This window comes from Mustela nigripes, chromosome 14, assembly GCF_022355385.1.
Source record: "Mustela nigripes isolate SB6536 chromosome 14, MUSNIG.SB6536, whole genome shotgun sequence".
Taxonomy (NCBI): Eukaryota; Metazoa; Chordata; class Mammalia; order Carnivora; family Mustelidae; genus Mustela; species Mustela nigripes.
In genome coordinates this window covers 85,448,254-85,467,594 of record NC_081570.1, presented here as the reverse complement: position 1 = coordinate 85,467,594, position 19,341 = coordinate 85,448,254, and the positions used below count along the sequence as shown (strand labels likewise).

The 19,341-nt window shown below is 37.6% G+C and overlaps 1 protein-coding gene across 2 annotated transcripts in view; it reads left to right on the top strand.

Moving 5' to 3' along the window:
- The window catches only part of SASS6 (SAS-6 centriolar assembly protein), a 45,115-nt gene that overhangs the window by 22,213 nt on the left and 3,561 nt on the right, over positions 1–19,341 (top strand). For both annotated transcript variants that reach the window (XM_059375498.1, XM_059375497.1), the window contains exons 13-15: positions 143–279; positions 2,409–2,537; positions 18,398–18,495. In XM_059375498.1, coding sequence (XP_059231481.1) covers positions 143–279; positions 2,409–2,537; positions 18,398–18,495 — 364 coding nt within the window. The remainder of the gene's footprint in view (positions 1–142; positions 280–2,408; positions 2,538–18,397; positions 18,496–19,341) is intronic.

Below are 19,341 nucleotides of genomic sequence, written 5' to 3'. Positions count from 1 at the left end.
GCAAAAATTGAGGTGAACCTATATTATCCTGTGATATAGTTTTAAGACTTGAAATTTTAAAAATCTCAATGATTTTTAGATGTTTGAAGTTATTAGAAAAATTACTCGAAATTCTTTACCTTGTTTTGTTCTTTTATTTAAGTAATCACATGGTTAAATAAAGAACTAAATGAAAATCAGCTAGTGAGAAAGCAAGATGGATTGGGACCTTCTACCACTCCACCTGTACATTCTAGCAGCAACATAATCAGAAGTGGGATTTCTCCTAACTCAAATGTGGTATGTTTTAAATTAAGACTTGAGTGGTCTTAGTAAATTACCTAAAACTAAAATATTCCAGACTATGAGGAAGTCTTCATGTCTTCAGGTGTTGGTACAAATATGGCTAGAGTCCTATAACTGTTAGCACTGAGGTAAAGGTTAAGTCCCACTTGGAAGTGGGACATACAGGTATACTTGCTCTTAACAAAGAGGCTGTATTTCAAGGGCACACTTATTTTTAAAGTTTAGTTGGATATAGAAATCATTCAGTAATAACCAAAGTAATGCCAAATGTTCTGAAGAAGGGAGTACTTTGGGGGCCTTAAGAAGGAAGAAGAGAGTTTGGGCTTAAGTTTGAAACTATGATACAAGAAGCATAAACTCATGCTGAGTGAAATAAGTCAAGCAGAGAGAGTCAACTATCATATGTTTTCACTTATTTAGAGCATAAGATGTAACATGGAGGACATGGGGAGATGGAGAGAAGGGAGTTGAGGGCAATTGGAGGGGAGATGAACCATGAGAGACTATGGACTCTGAAAAACAGTCTGAGGGGTTTGAAGGGGGCGGTGGGAGGTTGGGGGAGCCTGCTGGTGGGTATTATGGAGGGCACATATTGCATGGAGCACTGGATGTGGTGCATAATGAAATCTGTTACACTTAAATTAAATTTTTTAAAATTGCCAAATCAAAAAAAAAAAAAAAAAGCAGCAGCATAAACTGAACTTTATTTGAAAAAGAAAAGAGAAAGAAATGTCCTTTTATCAGCCTGTCAGCTCTAGATTCTAGAAGGAATTAGTTACGATATCTAAGCTTTCTAGCTCTTAAGACCAGGTCTTTTGCTTTCTCCTTGCAAGAAATTAGAGAAGAGAAAAAGAACAGCAGCTCTTTACATCTGGGAGCAAGGCCCTGGTGTTGCTAGGAGAGCTGGCCTGACTCACAACTAGGTCTTGGGGCTCTTCTCTTGAACATAAATAATTTCACAGAATATCAACATCAGGCAAGGCCACTCTGTGACAGACCAAGACAAGAACAAGACCACCTCATAATATCTGAACACAATTTTAAAAAATGAAAATTGCTAAACCGTAGAATGGGCAACATCCTCCTCTCCTGGCTAACATGATTGACTCTTCCTTCTTTACCAATTACAGTTTTGGCCTTAATACATTCCTCCCGACTTACCTAATAACATTTATTTCAGATGATCAGTCATAAAATTATCCTCATTTCCAGATAGCATCTGACTCACAACAAAGCTACACTTCATTAAACTCTCTTAAACCACCTAACATATTAGTCCCATTTAACACCTATGTACTGCCACATCCTTACTATGTTTCCCACGATATGCAGTCTCCGTTGTTTGTAAGGAGCAATAAACCCACCTTGTATACCTATAGATATGTTTCTGGTAGCTTTTGATTGGAGAGCATTGGAAGAGGATTTAAAATGCACATATCTAATTGAATTTTAAATCTATACTAGTAAATCAGATTGTACTTGATGTTTAAAAAAAGGAATATATTTTGCTAAATTGAGAAAAGGTGTGAAAAGAAGTGCCCAGTACTGAATTACAAACTTGAAAAACTTGACAGGCTTACCCTTCATGACTTATGATAAATAGTTGTGTAGATGTTTTTTGTCTTGCAGCCAGTGATGTATACAATTGTTTCTTAAGGTTTGTGTTTCGGTTGTTCTCTTTTAGTCTTTAGGTGACATTGGTTAATGGTGTTGCCGCCATATTGAATGGCAAAACAAATTATGGTCTGAATTAATCTATTTAAGAACATGTATCTTGTTCTCATTCTTGCTGAAAATTATTTTTATTTTATGTCTGATTGGCTGATTGATCTATGACTCCACCCTACCTCCATTCCCCCTTTTCAGGAATGGAAGACCTATAGAGAACCAGGATGGTTCAGAGAGGTTGTTGTTTAAACTCAGTTCAAAGACCGGTCCAGTGGCTTATTTTGCTAAGCTTGTACAGCCAGTCTTTAGAAAACTTAAAAGTATCCTAGCCTCATGCTATTATAATAAAGCAGAGTTTCATAGTGTCATGATAAAATTGGCCTCTAAGATACTGCTTTTAAGTATTACAACAACAAAAAATCTCATCCTTAACCTTTTTATGTTTTTATTTTTAGGTTGATGGTAGACTTCCTTACCCAACTTGTGGGATTGGTTATCCTGTCTCCTCTGCATTTGCATTCCAAAATACCTTTCCTCATCCTATATCTGCCAAAAATACCATCCACCCAGTTTCTGGACCAAAGGTAGAAAAATTAACTAATAACTTTTTTGGGGGAAAATACAGCAATTTATTATCAAACTTTTTTTTTCTTGAAGATTAGCCTTTGGTCAGTTGCTAAATATTAGGTAATACATAAATATATTCCCAAATATCTAGTTTATACTTACAGGAAATACAGTCTGTACTATATGGTACTTCTTGAGTCACTCTGGTTTATAAAAAGCTGGACATCATTCTGCTTACATTTTTTTTATTCCCATTCAGCCTCTTTTTCCAATTTATTCATTCTTGATTACAACTCTGAGCCTAACTAGCATCACTGACTTTATACTGTTGATGTATTAGCTCTGGTGACATTTTTGGATTCTGTTACCAGTGTTTATTCTTTCTTTCTTTAAAGATTTTATTTATTTATTTGACAGCAGTGAGAGAGGGAATATAAGCAGGGAAGTGGGAGAGGGAGAAGCAGGCTTCCCACTGAGCAGGGAGCCCAATGTAGGGCTCGATCCCAGGACCCTGGGATCATGACCTCAACAACTAAGCCACCCAGGTTCCCCTGTTGCCAGTGTTTAAAGGTCTGATAAGGCAGACTTGTAGCATATTCTAAAATGTAGTTCTGGCAACATTATCTTAAATAGCATAGACCTAGAATTTCCTCCAGTGTGATTTATTTGCTAAGGCTTTTTTCTATCCGTTTGAGTTTTTCATCATCGTTAGTACTAATGTCTTAGGTGTATATGTTTTCATATTTATTATAATTTTATTTACATAATAATTTAATCTGCTCAGACCAGCCACTGATTCTTTTTCTTTCCTAGCATTAGGTGAAAATTGTTTTTTTGTAAATTATAGAGACAAGTAAATGTTTTTGAAAGAGTTTTTTAAAAAGATTTATTTATTTATTTTAGAGAGAGAATGTGTGCATGAGGAGCGGGGGCAGAGGCAGAGGGAAAGGGAGAGAATCTCAAACTGACTGCTCCCTGAGCATGGAGCCTGATGTACTCAATCCCATGACCCTGAGGTCATGACTTGAGCCGAAATCAAGAGTTAGATGCCTAACTGACTCAGCCATCCAGGTGTCCCTGAAAAGAATATTTTGAATTGAGGACTTTGAGATTACTATTATAAACCCTTTATCAAATTAGTTTTGGGCTGCCCTAAAAATAAGTTGTGTTGCTTAGCCTATGCTACTCTTTTTAACTTTTTGAGCCTGAGAATTCTCAGTGAAATGGGAATTAAACCTGAGTTTTTATGCTTTGAATATCATTATGTAAAGAGTAGTTAGGTGCATGTAGTTGGCTTTTCTTGCATTGTCTGTTAAAGAGTATCGATATGTGTATTTAAAGGAGTACTATTTTTTTACAATGTTACCTAACGCTTGTACTGTTAACTTTATTTGTCCATATTTTATTTTTTAATTTTAATTCCAGTATAATTAACATACAGTATTAATTTCATGTTTACAATGTAGTTATTCAGCAGTTCTATATATTACTCAGTGTTCATCAAGATAAGTGTATACTTAATCCCCTTCATTGAATTCACCCGTTTCCCCACCTACCTCCCCTCATTTTGTCTTCTACAGTTTTTTTGGTTTGTCTTTTTTCCCTTTGTTTTATTTCTTAAATTCCACATATGAGTGGAAATCGTGTGTTTTTTGTTTTCCTTTTACTTATTTTACATACAATTATACCCTTCAGTTCCTTCCATGCTTTCCAAATGGCAAGATTTCATACTTTCTTTAATGACTGGACAGTATTACATTGTATATATACCATGTTATCTTGATCCGTTCATCTATCAGTTGACACTGGGGCTGCTTCCAGAATTTGGCTATTGTAAATAATGCTGCTATAAATGTGGGGGTGTATATATCTTTTTAAATTAGTGTTTTCTTATTCTTTGTGTAAATACCCAGTAGTGGAATTACTGGATCATAGGCTATTCTATTTTTAGTTTTTTGAGGACCCTCCATACTATTTTACACAGTGGATGCGTCAGTTTGCATTCTCACCAACTGTGTGTGAGGGTTCCTTTTTCTCTACATCCTTGCCAATGCTTGTTTCTTGAATACTGTGTTCCTTAATGAATATCATGTACTCAAATGTGATTGTGTGTTGGATCAATTTTTTTCTTGAGAATTATGATTGAATTGCTTTTTCATTCTATTTTACTTTTAAGTTTTTATTTTAATTACAATTAGTTAAATGCAGTATTATTAGTTTTAGGTATACAATATAGTAATTTATCAGTTCTGTATATCACTTGGTGCTCAAGTGATCACAAGTACACTCCTTAATCTTCATCAACTCTTTAACCCTATTTAACCCCAACACCCTCCCCCGGTAACTATCAGATTATTCTCTGTAATTAAAAGTCTGTTTTTGTTTTGACACACACAATCTCTTTTTTTTTATTTGCTTGTTCTCTTTCTTAAATTCCACGTATGAGTGAAATCGTATGGTATTTGTCTTTGACGTATATTTATCTTAGCATTATATTCTCTAGCTCCATCCACGTCATTGCAATTGGCAAGATTTCATTCTTTGTATGGCTGAATACTATTCCATTATGTAGATATACCACATCTTTTCCATTCATCAACTCATGGATACTTGGACTGTTACCCTATCTTGGCTATTGTATATAATGCTGCTATTGTATCCCTTTGAATTAGTGTTTTTGTATTCTTTGGGTAAATATCCAGTAGTACAATTGCTGGATCATAAAGCAGTTCTATTTTTAACTTTTTGAGGGACTTCCACACTGTTTTTCAAATTGCTTTTTTTTTTTTTTTTTTTTTTTTTAAATCTTTAAAACTTTTCCCGGGTGTGGGTATATATATATATATATATATATATATATATAAATAATATCCAAAGTGAGGACAAAAAATACTATATATACTTTCCAGATAATTGCCTAAATATGGTCTAATATGACTTACAAGATTACCTTTATAGTTTTTCTAGAATTAGAGGAATCATTATAACAAGGATATTCCTAAATATAAGAGCTAGACTTTCAGGGTTTCCTATATCACTGATCTCCATATTCTTTTGATTATGTATCCCCAAAAGTTGAAAAACAAAAGCAACCTAAAACAAGTAAAACATGTTGAGCTTGACTCTAGTGAATATTTATTTGTGAATTATATGCATATACTATTCAACTACTGTATTATGTACAGTATAGTTTAGTGGTTAAGAAGGTGGATTCTGATGTTAGGGTTTAAATCTTTTTTTAATTAACATGTAATGTATAATTAGCTCCAGGGGTACAGGTCTGTGAATCACCAGGTTTACATACTTCACAGCACTCACCATAGCACATACCTTCCCCAATGTCCATAATCCCACCACCCTCTCCCTATCCCCCTCTTCCCAGCAACCCTCAGTTTGTTTTGTGAGATTAAGAGTCTCATGGTTTGTCTCCCTACCAATCCCATCTTGTTTCATTTATTCCTTTCCTAATCCCCAAAACCCCCACGTTGCCTCTCAACTTCCACATATCAGGGAGATCATATTATAATTGTCTTTCTCTGATTGACTTATTTCGCTAAGCATAATACCCTCTAGTTCCATCCCCGTCATTGCAAATAGCAAGATTTCATTTCTTTTGATGGCTGCATAGTATTCCATTGTGTGTATATATAGCACATCCTCTTTATCCATTCATCTGTTGATGGACATCTCAGTTCTTCCATAGTTCAGCTATTGCGGGCATTGCTGCTATAAACATTTGGGTGCATGTGCCCCTTTGGATCACTCCATTTGTGTCTTTAGGATAAATAACCAGTGGTGCAATTGCTGGGTCATAGGGTAGCTCTGTTTTCAACTTTTTGAGGAACCTCCATGCTGTTTTCCAGAGTGGTTGCACCAGCTTGCATTCCCACCAACAGTGTAGGAGTGTTCCCCTTTCTCCACATCCTCGCCAGCATCTGTCATTTCCTGACTTGTTAATTTTAGCCATTCTGACTGGTGTGAGGTGGTATCTCATTGTGGTTTTGATTTGTATTTCCCTGATGCTGAGTCATGTGGAGCACTTTTTCATGTGTCTGTTGGCCATCTCGATGTCTTCTTTACAGAAATATCTGTTCATGTCCTCTGCCCATTTCTTTTTTTTATTTTTATTTTTTTATTTTTTTTAAAGATTTATTTATTTGTCAGAGAGAAAGACAGCAAGCACAGGCAGACAGAGAGGCAGGCAGAGTCAGAGGGAGAAGCAGGCTCCCTGCGGAGCAAGGAGCCCGATGTGGGACTCGATCCCAGGACGCTGGGATCATGACCTGAGCCGAAGGCAGCCGCTTAACCAACTGAGCCACCCAGGCGTCCCCTCTGCCCATTTCTTGATTGGATTATTTATTCCTTGGGTGTTGAGTTTGATAAGTACTTTATATTTTGGATACTAGCCCTTTATCTGATACGTAGTTTGCAAATATCTTCTCCCATTCTGTCAGTTGTCTTTTGGTTTTGATAACTGTTTCCTTTGCTATGCAAAAGCTTTTGATCTTGATGAAGTCCCAATAGTTCATTTTTGTTAGGGTTTAAATCTTGCTTTTTTTTTTTTTTTTTTTTTTAAAGATTTTATTTATTTATTTGACAGAGAGAGATTACAAGTAGGCAGAGAGGCAGGCAGAGAGAGAGAGGAGAAAGCAGGCTCCCCGCTGAGCAGAGAGCCCGATGTGGGGCTCGATCCCAGGACCCTGGGATCATGACCTGAGCCGAAGGCAGCGGCTTAACCCACTGAGCCACCCAGGCGCCCTAAATCTTGCTTTTATCAAGGTGAATTGGGTCAGCCACTGAAACAGACAAAAAAGAAGAAACCTCTAACTTTCATGTTTCAGTTCCTCCACTTGTAAAATGGAGCAGTAATTTTATCTGCCTTGCTGGATTATTGTAAGAGCTAGGTGAGTTAATACATTCGCTTAGAATAGTGCCTTGTACGTGATAATTGCTTTATTATGTTATCTATTATTAATAAAATACTTGAATATATAAATGAAAGAGTAAATTGAAAATGTATATAAATCAAATTTATGAGATTTTCTTCTACCTCAGCTTATGGTCACAATCACTGCCTACTTTGGAGACCACTGATCTAGCTAGAACTGTGCTGGCAGCTATAATCATTAAAACATGCTCTTTTTAGTCGAAGTAAAAAAAAATTTATTTCATGATATGAATCTGTGATATATGTGATGTCTTTAAATGTTTCTGTTAAAACTTAATACTTTTGAGGCGCCCAAGTGGCTGAGTTGGTTAAGCAACTGCCTTTGGCTCAGGTCATGTTCCTGGAGTCCAGGGATTGAGTCATACATGGGGCTCCCTGCTTAGCAGGGGTCTGTTTCTCCCTCTGACCTCTCCCCTCTCACGCTCTCTCTTATTCAGCATCATGTGGGGCTCAATCTCACAACCCTGAGATCATGACCTGAGCTGAAATCAAAGGTTGGTTGCTTAACTAACTGAGCCCCCCAGACAACCCTCACTGAGAACTTTTACAATGATCAGATTTCATCCTGGAGATTGTGATGTGAGAGATTTTTCTATAATGAGAATGTAGTGAAGATCAGAGGATTGATTTATCTTGATAATGTTTAGCCCACAATGTATATTCAGAGACAGATTTTATCTGCATTCCTCAATTCAGTTAGCCACTTTATTCACCAGATGGTTCTAAATTAATTTTTGCTTATTTTCTGTTAACTATTTAAAAAATAATATATGAACTTAGGAAGCTTCCACTTGTACAAGAGGATATAGTGTCTAAATGTCCCTCCTGTGGTTTCTAGTTGTCACTTCAGAGAAGGTCACTATTAGGAGTTTCTTTGATATATTCCAAAAATATTTAAGGCATATGCAAGGATATATGTGTGTACCTATGTATGTACATTTGTAATCATCAGGGTTTGTATATTTAACCATAGTACATGCCTACTGTTCTGTGCCTTACTTCATTCAACAGTATTATGGAATAGGTCCCTTTTATGTATCAGAATGTTTTTGTTATTTAATAACTACTTACTTTATGGATGGACTATAATTAATTTAAGTAGTGCTTTGTTAATGGATGATGAGTGATGTTGAGCATGTTTTCATGTATCTGCTGGCTACCTGTATATCTTCTTTGGAAGAATCATTCAGATTCTCTGCTCATTTTTTAATCAGATCATTCGTGTGTGTGGAGAGGGAGTGGTGTTGAGTCGTGTCACTTCTTTATATATGTTTGATATTAACTTATTGGATGTATCATTTGCAAATTTCTATTCAGTAGGTTTCCTGTTTTGTTGATGGTTTCCTTTGCTTTTCAAAAGCTCATTATTTTCGTGTGGTCTCAACAGTTTATTTTTGCTTTTATTTCACTTGCCTTCAGACACACATCTAGAAAAATGTTGCTAAGGCTGATGTCAAAGAGATTACTGGCTATATTTTCTTCTAGGAGTTACAGTTCTAGGCCTCACATTTGGGTCTTTTTTTTTTTTAAAAAAGATTTTATTTATTTATTTGACAGAGATCACAAGTAGGCAGAGAGGCAGGCAGAGAGAGAAAAGGAAGCAGGCTCCCTGCTGAGCAGAGAGCCCAACGCGGGGCTTGATTCTAGGACCCTGAGATCATGACCTGAGCTGAAGGCAGCAGCTTTAACCCACTGAGCCACCCAGGCGCCCTCACATTTGGGTCTTTAATCCATTTAATTTTTAGGTATGACGTGAATGTCATCCAGGTTTATTCCAGTGCATTGAGCTGTCCAGTTGTCCCAGCACCACTCGTATAAGAGACTCTCTTTTGTCTCACAGTATATTCTTACATCCCATGCTATAATTTAATTTACCATATAAGGATGGGTTTATTTCTCTGTGCTCTATTCTGTTTGATTGATCTGTGTGTTTATTTTTGTGGCAGTACCACACTCTTTTACTACAGCCTTGTAGTATTATCTTGAAATGTACCTCCAACTTCATTGTTTTTCTCATGAACTGCTTTGGCTATTTGATGCCTTTTGTGATTCTGTAGAAATGTAATTTTTTAAAGATTCTATTGGAGAGAGAGAGAGCGCACGAGTAGGGGTTGGGGAGTGGAAGAGGGAAAAGGAGAAGCAGGCTCTTCATTGAGCTTGAAGCCTGACTCAGGGCTCCATCCCGGGGGTATTATGACTTGAGCCAAAGTCAGGTGCTTCACTACCTGAGCCACCCAGGTGCGCCTCTGTAGAAGTTTTAGTATTATTTATTATAGTTTTGTGAAGAATGCTGTTAGTATTTTGATAGGGATTACATTGAATCTGTAGATTGCTTTGGGTAGTGTGGACATTTTAACAAAATTAATTCTTCCCGCCTGTGAATATAATATAGCAGTCCATTTGTTTTGTCTTCAATTTCTTTCATCAGTCTTTTATAATTTTCAGAGTGTGTGTCTTTCACGTCCTCAGTTAAGTTTATTCTTAGGTCTTTTATTTATGGTGCCATTATAAGTGGGTTTGTTTTTTGTTTTTAAAGATGCTTCATTTTCATCTATAGGTGTTATTCAGTGTATCTAAAATTTTTTTTTTAATTTTCTTAATTGAAAGAGGGAGAGGGAGTATATGTACATGCACATCAGTGGGAGTGGGGCAGAGGGAGAAAGAAAAACAGACTCCCTGCTGAGTGTAGAGCCTAACGTGGGGCCTGATTCTAGGATGCTGAGATCATGACCTGAGCGGAAGTCAGATTTTTCAGAACCAGAGCCACCCAGGTGCCCCTAAAATTTTATTGATGAGCTTCAGAACTTTCCAGCTACAGTTTAAGTCAGATTATTGAGGTATCATTTACACACAGTAAAATTTAACTTTTGTAGTATACTCCATTTAAAAAAAAAATCTGTGGCAAAATACATATAAAATTCATTGTCATAACCTTTTTTAAAGATTTATTTATTTTTTATTTGAGATTGAGTGAGCATGAGTAGGGGGACAGAGAGAGAGAGGGAGAAACAGCCTCCCTTGTTCCGAGTTCCTTGTTCCTTGCTCCAGGGGCCTCAATCCCAGGACTCCAGGATCATGACCTCAGCCAAAGTCAGATGCTTAAACGACTGAGCCATCCAAGTGCCCCTTAACCTTTTTAAAGTTTAGAATTAAAAATTGTGTATACACGGGCATTGATGTTAAATACATACATAATACTGTGCAACCATCACTACCAGCCATCTCCAGAGCTCCTTCCATCTTGTAAAATCGAAACTCTGTACCCATTAACCAGTAATTTCCCAATTTCCCCCATGCCTCCCAGCTCCTGGTAACCACAGTTCTACTTTCTATCTCTATGATTTTGACTGTTGTTATAAATACCTCATATAAAGTGATCTCACCATATAGTATTTGTCTTTTTGTGACTGGCTTACTTCACTTAGCATGTGTCTTTAGATTTCATTCCAGTTGTACCATACAACTGGATTTGTTCAGTTTGGATTTGTCAGAATTTGTTCCCTTTATATGGCTGAATAATATTCCATTGTGTGTATGTCACACATTTTGTTTATCTTTTGATGGACACTTGAATTGCTTCCATGTTTAGCTGTTGAGAATAATGCTTCTGTGTACATGGGTGTACAAATATGTCTTCAAGCCCTGTTTTCATTTCTTTTGGGTATAGAACCAGAAGTAGAATTGCTGGTAGCAGCTTAAAAATTTTTTAAAATATTTTATTTATTTATTTGAGACAGAGATCACAAGGAGACAGAGAGGCAGGCAGAGAGAGAGAGGGGGAAGCAGGCTTCCCGCTGAGAAGAGAGCCCAATGTGGGGCTCAATCCCAGGACTGTGAGATCATGACGTGAGCTGAGGGCAGACGCCCAACCCACTGAACCACCCAGGCGCCCCAGCAATTTTAGTTTTTTGAGTAACTGCCATAATGTTTTCCATTATGGTTGTACCGTTTTGCATTCCCACTAATAATGTCCAGGAGTTCTAGTTTTTCCACATCCTTGCCAAAACTTGTCTTATTTATTTATTTTTAATGGTAGCCATTTTACTGGGTGTGAGGTGGTATCTTACTGTAGTTTTGATTTGCATTGCCCTAATGATCAGTGATGTTGAGCATCTTTTCATATGCTTTTGGCTATTTGTATATCGTCTTTGGAGAAGTGCTTCTTCAGATTATTTGAGCACCTTTTTTTAAAGCTTTAATTCCAGTTACTTAACATAGTGTCATATTAGTTTCAGGTATACAGTATAATGATTCAGCACTTCCATACATCACCTAGTGCTCATCACAAGTGCTCGCCTTAATATCGCTACCAGCTGTTTAGCACATCCCTTCATCCCCACTCCCTCTGGTAACCGGCAGTTTGTTCTCTATAATTAAGAATCTATTATTGGTCTCTCTCTCTATTTTTTTCCCTTTGCTTATTTTGTTTCTTAAATTCCATGAATGAATGAAATCATATAGTATTTGTCTTTCTCTGACCTGTTTTGTTTACCACTATAGCTGCACCATGTTATTGCAAATGACAAGTTTTCATTCCTTAGAGCTGAAGAACACTCCATTGCATACGTATACCACATTTTATTTATTCATTCATCAATTGATGGACACCTGGGCTGCTTCCATAACTTAGCTATTCTAAATAATGCTGCTGTAAACATAGGAGTGCCTGGAATTGTTTTCCTAATTTCCCTTTTTGCTGCTTCATGTTTAATCTATAGAAATACAACCAACGCTGTATATTAATTTTGTATCCTGCAATTTTACTGAATTCATTTAATCTAATAGTATTTTTTGTAGAGTCTTTAGGGTTTTCTATCAGTGGTATCATGTCATCTGTAAATGGTGATTGTTACCACTTTGTATGCCTTTTATTTCTTCTTGTCTGATTGCTCTGGGTAGGACTTCCAGTACCATGTTGAATAAAAGTAGCTAGAGTGAACATTCTTTTACTGATCCTGATGTTAAGGGAAAAAGTTTCAGTTTCCCACCATTCAATATGATATGGGTTTGTCGTATATGGCTTTTGTTATGTTGAGGTATGTTGTCTCTAAACCCAGTTTGTTGAGAATTTTTATCATGAATGAGTATTGAAGTCATTAGATGCTTTTTCTTTTTATTTATTGAGATGATTGTGTGATTTTTGTTAATGTGGTGTTTCACATATTGGTTGATTTGCAGATATTGAACCATTCTTGGATCCCAGGAATAAATCCACTTAAATGGGGTGAATGATGCTTTTTTCCTTCACCTGAGATTTATTTATTTATTTATTTATAATAGAGATAGCGTGCAAGCAGGGGGAGGGGCACTGGGAGAGGGAGAGAGAGAATCCACAAGCAGACTCCCTGACTGAGCTTAGAGCCTGATGTGGAGTGTGAATGATGCTTTTATTATATTATGGTATGTTGTTTGCTACCTTTTGCTGAGGATTTTTGTATCTGTGTTCTTCAGGGATGTGACCTTTAGTTTTCCTTTTTTGTAGTGTCTTGTCTTGTAGGGTTTATTGTGACAGTAATGCTGGCCTTGTAGAATATATCTACATATTGAAGCTTCCTTTCTTCTATTTTTTGGAATAGATTGACGAGAAAATAGACATTAATTCTTCTTTAAATGTTAGATAGAATTTGCCTGTGAATCCATCTGGTTCTGAACTTTGATTTGTTGGGAATTTGGGGGTTTTGGAAGATGTTCTTTATTTTAGAGAGCATGAGTGGGAAAAGGGACAGAGGGAAAGGGAGAGAGAGAGAATCTGAAGCAGATTCAATGCTGAATGCGGAGCCTGACGTGGAGCTTAGTCTCAGAACCCTGAGATCATGACCTGAGCTGAAATCAAGAGTTAGATGCTTAACCAACTAAGCCACCCAGGTGTCCCAGGAATTTTTTGATTACTGATTTAATTTATTGACTAGAAATTGGTCTCAACTGTTCAGATTTTCTCTCTCTTCTTAATTCAGTTTTGGAAGATTGTAGGTTTTTAGGAATCTGTACCTTCTTGGTTGCCCAATTTTTGGCATATAATTTTTCATTTTGGTTTCTTATAATCCTTTGTGTTTCTGTGGTGTTGGTTGTTACTTTCCTTTCTGATTTTATTTATTTTGTTTCTCTCTTTTTTCTTTATGAGTCTCGCTAAAAGTTTGTCAGGTTTGTTGATATTTTCAAAGAACCATCTGATTTCATTGATCTCTTTCGGTGTTTTTTTAGTCTCTGTTTCATTTATTTCTGCTCTAATCTTTATTTTCCCCGGCTTGGGCTTTGTTCTTTTTTTTTTCTTTTGTCTTCATTTGGATTTTTGGTTTCTTTTTTTTTTTTTTTTTTTAAGATTTTATTTATTTATTTGACAAAGAGACAGTGAGAGAAGGAATACAAGCAGGGGAAGTGGGAGAGAGAAAAGCAGGTTTCCTGCTGAGCAGGAGCCTGATGAGGGCTCCATCCCAGGACCACCTGAGCCAAAGGCAGATGCTTAACAAATGAGCCACCCAGGCGCCCCTGTCTTCATGTGGTTTTTGATTTCCTCCTTTATTTCATTGACCCAGTGGGTATTTAGTAGCATGTTATTTAAGCTCCATGTGTTTATGCTTTTTCCAGTTTTTTTTTCTTGTAATTTCTAGTTTCGTAACTTGTGGTTGATACGATTTCAGTCTTACATTTATTGATACCTGTTTTGTGACCCAATATGTGATCTGTCCTGGAGAATGTTTCATGTGATTTTATTTTACTTTACTCTTTTAAAGATTTTATTTATTTGTCAGAGAGAGCACACGCAGGCAGAGTGGTAGGCAGAGAGAGAAACGGACTCCCCGCTGAGCAAGGAGCCCGATGTGGGACTCAATTCCAGTACCCTGGGATCATAACCTGAGTCAAAGGCAGATGCTTAACCGACTGAGCCACCTAGGCATCCCCGTTTCATGTGATTTTAAAGCAATGTGTATTCTTTTGTTTTGGGATGGAACATTCTGTATGTATCTGTTAAGTCTATCTGGTTTAATATGTTACGCAAAGACACAGTTCCCACTTAATTTTTTGCCTGAATTATCCATTGATGTAAGTGGGGTGTTAAAATCCTCTACTATCATTGTATTACTGTCAATTTCTCCCTTTACATCTGCTAATATTTGCCTATTATGTGCTCCAGTGGTCAGTACATAGATATTTACAATTGTTGTATCCCTTTGTTGGATTCATCCCTTTATTATTCTTTATCTTCTTTATCTTTTGTTATGCTTTAACGTCTGTGTTGTTTGATGTAAGTATTGCTATGTAGGTTTTATTTCGCTTCCGTTTTTGTGGAATATCTTTTTCATCACTTCAGTTTCAGTCTTCATGTGTCTTTAGATCTGAAGCAAATCTTCTTGGGAGCAGCATATAGATGGGGCTTGTTTGTTTCCATTTTGTCACCCTGTGTCTTGACTGGACCATTTAGATCATAGCATTCTGGATTTTTTGTTTTCTTCTTCAGCTTTATTTCAGTTATCTGGGTAGCTTTTACTCAAGGGGTAGTTCAGCCCTTCTATAAAGCTATGTTCCTTCATGGCTCTTCACTGAATGCCTTAAATACTTGCCAAGGACTTTCAACTTTATCTCCATGATCGTGAACCTTGGGAACTGTTCAGATTAAATCTGCCATCTCTTTTTTTTTTTTAGTCTTTGGAGATTTGCCCTATGCATGTGTCTAGTGCTGAACAAAAACTCAAAAGCGAGGGGCGCCTGGGTGGCTCAGTGGTTAGGCCGCTGCCTTCGGCTCAGGTCATGATCCCAGGGTCCTGGGATCGAGTCCCGCATCGGGCTCTCTGCTCGGCGGGGAGCATGCTTCCTCCTCTCTCTCTCTGCCTGCCTCTCTGCCTACTTGTGATTTCTCTCTGTCGAATAAATAAATAAAATCTTTAAAAAAAAACTCAAAAGGGACCCATGTGCAGATTTCTAGAGGTTTTTCTCTTTTTATATTCTTTTTTTTTTTAATTTTATATTTTTATTTATTTGAGAGAGAGTGAGCAAGTGAGCATGAGCAGGAGGAGGGGCAGAGGGAGAGGAGAGAGAATCCCAAGCAGACTCCACAGTGAGCATGGAGCCTCTTGATCTCCCAACCCTGAGATCATAACCTGAACCTGAATCAAGAGTCAGACGCTTAAATGACTGAGCACCTAGGAGCCTCCTTACAGCTTCTTGCTTGTCAGAATTCTGCTCTGCAACTTCCACTCACCCCAGCCTCCCTAAATTCTGATCTTGATCTCTTCCACTCTTAGCAATTATGTTTTACCTCTGTACCTGAATTTAGATAAAGTGTTTCCACTTGGAAACCTGGGTCAGTTGTAGGGATCACACTTCTCTCAAAGATCACAGTGGTGTACTACCTTTTTTTCAGTATTTGAGACCATTCTTTTTATTTTGCCCAGTTTTGTAATTTATTACGTTTGCCTGTATCTTATGAATTGATACCTGGTACTTAACATTTCTTACTCTTTCATGTTTATTTTTCTATAAGGAATATTGGAAAATTCTTTAAAAAATTCACTTTTAAAACTCCTTTTTGTGTTTAAGTTATCATGTGAAATGCATAGATTAATGTAGGGAGAACTAATAACTTTGGAATACTGAACATTGATAGTCAAGTACATTATTAGCCTATACTTTTTTTTTTTTTTAGATTTATTTGACAGAGATCTCAAGTAGGCAGAGAGGCAGGCAGGGGTGGGAGAAACAGGCTCCCCATTGAGCAGAGAGCCTGATGTAGGGCTGGATCCCAGGACCCTGAGATCATGACCTGAGCCAAAGGCAGAGGCTTAACCCACTGAGCCACTCAGGTGCCCCTACTTTTTTTATTCGTAATTTTAACCAATAGTTTTTACCTATCTGCTATTATTGTGAGTTTTTACTAAAAATAGATATTTCTTGTTTTCTTGTGCCTTTTCCTTTTGTATGCAAGTAGTCAGTTTTTTAAATCTATTAGTTTGGTGACTTAATATGTATACCTCTACTTTTAAGATACAACCCATTTATAGGTTTCCGGTATGAAACCTCAGTGGTATATCTTTAGATTTTTGTATAGATTCTTGGATTACTTTTGATTATTTTAAAGATTTTTTATTTATTGTTGGGGGCGGGGAGAGAGAGAGGAGGGGTGGAGGGAGCTGGAAAGGGAGAGAAGCAGACTTCCTGCTGAGTGCAGAGCCTGAGCCTGATTATGATCTGAGCCAAAACCAAGAGTCAGTCACTTAACTGAGCCACCCAGGTGGCACTACTTTTGATTGCTCTGAAGTTCAAATTCCTAGCTTTCATTTAGAATGCTTAAATATAACAGCCTTTGAAAATTCTTGAAAGAATTCTCAGAATGCATGAGGTATATGCATAATTGTGGTAAGTAGGGAGATAACTTTTAGAGCTGTGACACTTCCTTAAATGTACAGTTGAGGGGATGCCTGGGTTCATTAAGCGTCTGCCTGCAGCTCAGGTCATGATCCCGGGGTCCTGAGATCAAGCCCTGCATCAGGCTCCCTGCTCAACGGGGAGTCTGCTTTTCCCTTGTCCACTCCCCCGGCTTGTGTTCCCTCTTTTACAATCTCTCTCTCCGTCAAATAAATAAATAGAAAATCTTAGAAAATAAATGTACAGTTGGCCCTTGAACTATGTTGGGGTTTGGGGGCATTGACCCCCCCCCCACATTGTCAAAAAACTGCATGTAACTTTTGACTCCCCCCAAACTAAACTACTGTATTTTTAATATATATATTCCTATATATCTTTTTACCTCACCCCCGACAAATGTATTTTATATTGTGATTGAAAAGTAAGAAGTTGCCAGATGATAACAAGCAAGGGGAAGTAGAGGAAAGATGCAGGGTAGGCTGGAACAGCAGGACTTTCCTGTGCTTTTGGCGCTCCTCATCCCACTACCTGTGTGTGTGAGGGTTAGTTCACTGAAGGCTTGAACTGAGAGGCATTAAAGGAACCAGCTCTGGAGAGCGATTCTCGCTCAAGTGGCAAGGCCAGTTACTGGTCCTACTTGGCCAGGGAGCACAGAGTGATACCACATCACCAAAGAGTCCGGGGGAACTCCACAATGACAGGAAGAAGCCTGCAGTGCAGAGCTGACAGCAGGGAGAGGTGCTGTCGGCCATACTGAATGTTCTCCAAGTGGACGGGCAAAGAGCCCAGGGATCTAGCAGCTCACAGCCTACCAGCATTTCCTGTAAGCAGGAGCTGCCGGAGGACCATGTAGAGAGTCAGGTGGATCAAGCCAACCCAGAGAGATGGTAAGGGTGCTCTGCGGTCCTCTAGACATTGCGTAGAAGGAAATTTTCTACATTTCTGGGTACTGGATAATGAGTGTTAATCCAGGATCCAGTTTTGCTGACTTTGGGTGGGGATAAGGAAATTTTTGGTACCTCATTCTACTGTACTGTATTTATTGACCGAGATCTGTGTATAAATAGAGCCCTGCAATTCAAACCCAGGTTGTTCAGCTATATTAACATTTGTTTTGTTTCAAAATAATTTTTTTTTAAGATTTTTATTTATTTATTTGACAGATCACAAGTGGGCAGAGAGGCAGGCGGCAGGGGTAGGAGAAGCAGGCTCCGCGCTGAGCCGGAGCTCGATGTGGGGCTCGATCCCAGAACCTTGGGACCATGACCTGAGCTGAAGGTGGAGACTTAACCCACTGAGCCACCTAGGTGCTCCTCAAAATAATTGTTAAGAGAATCACTTTATGCTATCCATCTTGCTTCTATCACAGGAATCTTTTTGACAAGAAGAAAGAGGATTTTTTTGTTGTTAAATCTTCTCACGAAAATGTGCTTGTGTTATAAAGCTCGTGTTGAATCTGTTCTTCTGTGGTCTAGATTTATCAGAAAAAAGATGGAACCACCTGTCTCCATATGGAACTTTCTCGGTTCTCACTAATTAGGTTACATGATGTGTTCTCCATCTTTACAGGTCCAGTTTAACTTGCAGTTTACAAAACCAAATACACCTCTAGGAGAAGTTCAGTCAGGAACAACTGTTAGTATGCCTTGCTCAACTGATAAGGAAAAGTAAGTACTTGTTGGCATAAAATTTAATGTTTGCAATTTTATCCATGCTTGAAAGCTTTGATGCCCACTTATTGTGACATTTTAAGTTGCTGATCAGTGGGATTGAAGTGGAGTTCTCTTTATCTATGAAAAAGAGATTTCCCTTTTTTTTTTTTTAAACTGTAAGAGACAGTTAAACATTTATAAACTTTATTATTTATAAATGTAAAAATTTATTTTTTAAGAGTGACTTTCCTGCATAACTGAACCACCTTTCATCTGTTTGGGGGCAAATACATAGAAATCTTTTTAACTCTATTTAGTGTGGTTTTGTTTTTGTTTTCTTGTATGGCTGTGTCTGCCTCTGAAAGCTCTCCATTTTTCTGAATTAATGCTTCCAGTGTAAAGTACTCTGAGAAGCCAGCTATTTTGATTTTATTTATACTTTAAATATTTATTTATTTTAGAAAGAGAGAGTGCACGACTAAAGGGAGGGACAGAGGAGAGGGAGAGAAGCTGACTTCCTGCTGAGCATGGAGTCCAAAGGCTCAATCTCAGGACCCTCAGATCATGACCTGAGCCGGAACAAAAAGTCTTACCCTTCACCGAATGAACTACCCAGGCACCCCAGGAGTCACCTATTTTAAACTGCTAGAATTCTTTGCTAAGAATAAGGCTTGTGAGATTGTCCCATACCTACCAAAATAAGCTTTAATTTTATGACGTATTCTGCCTATTCAGAAATCCCTTCCTATGTTTTAGCTCTTATACATGGGTTTTACATAGTGAGGTTTGTTCCGTCAGTGAGTTGTGACTAAATTAAATAGCTCATGAAAATTTGTCTCTCTGGGTAGTCTCACTGGTAGT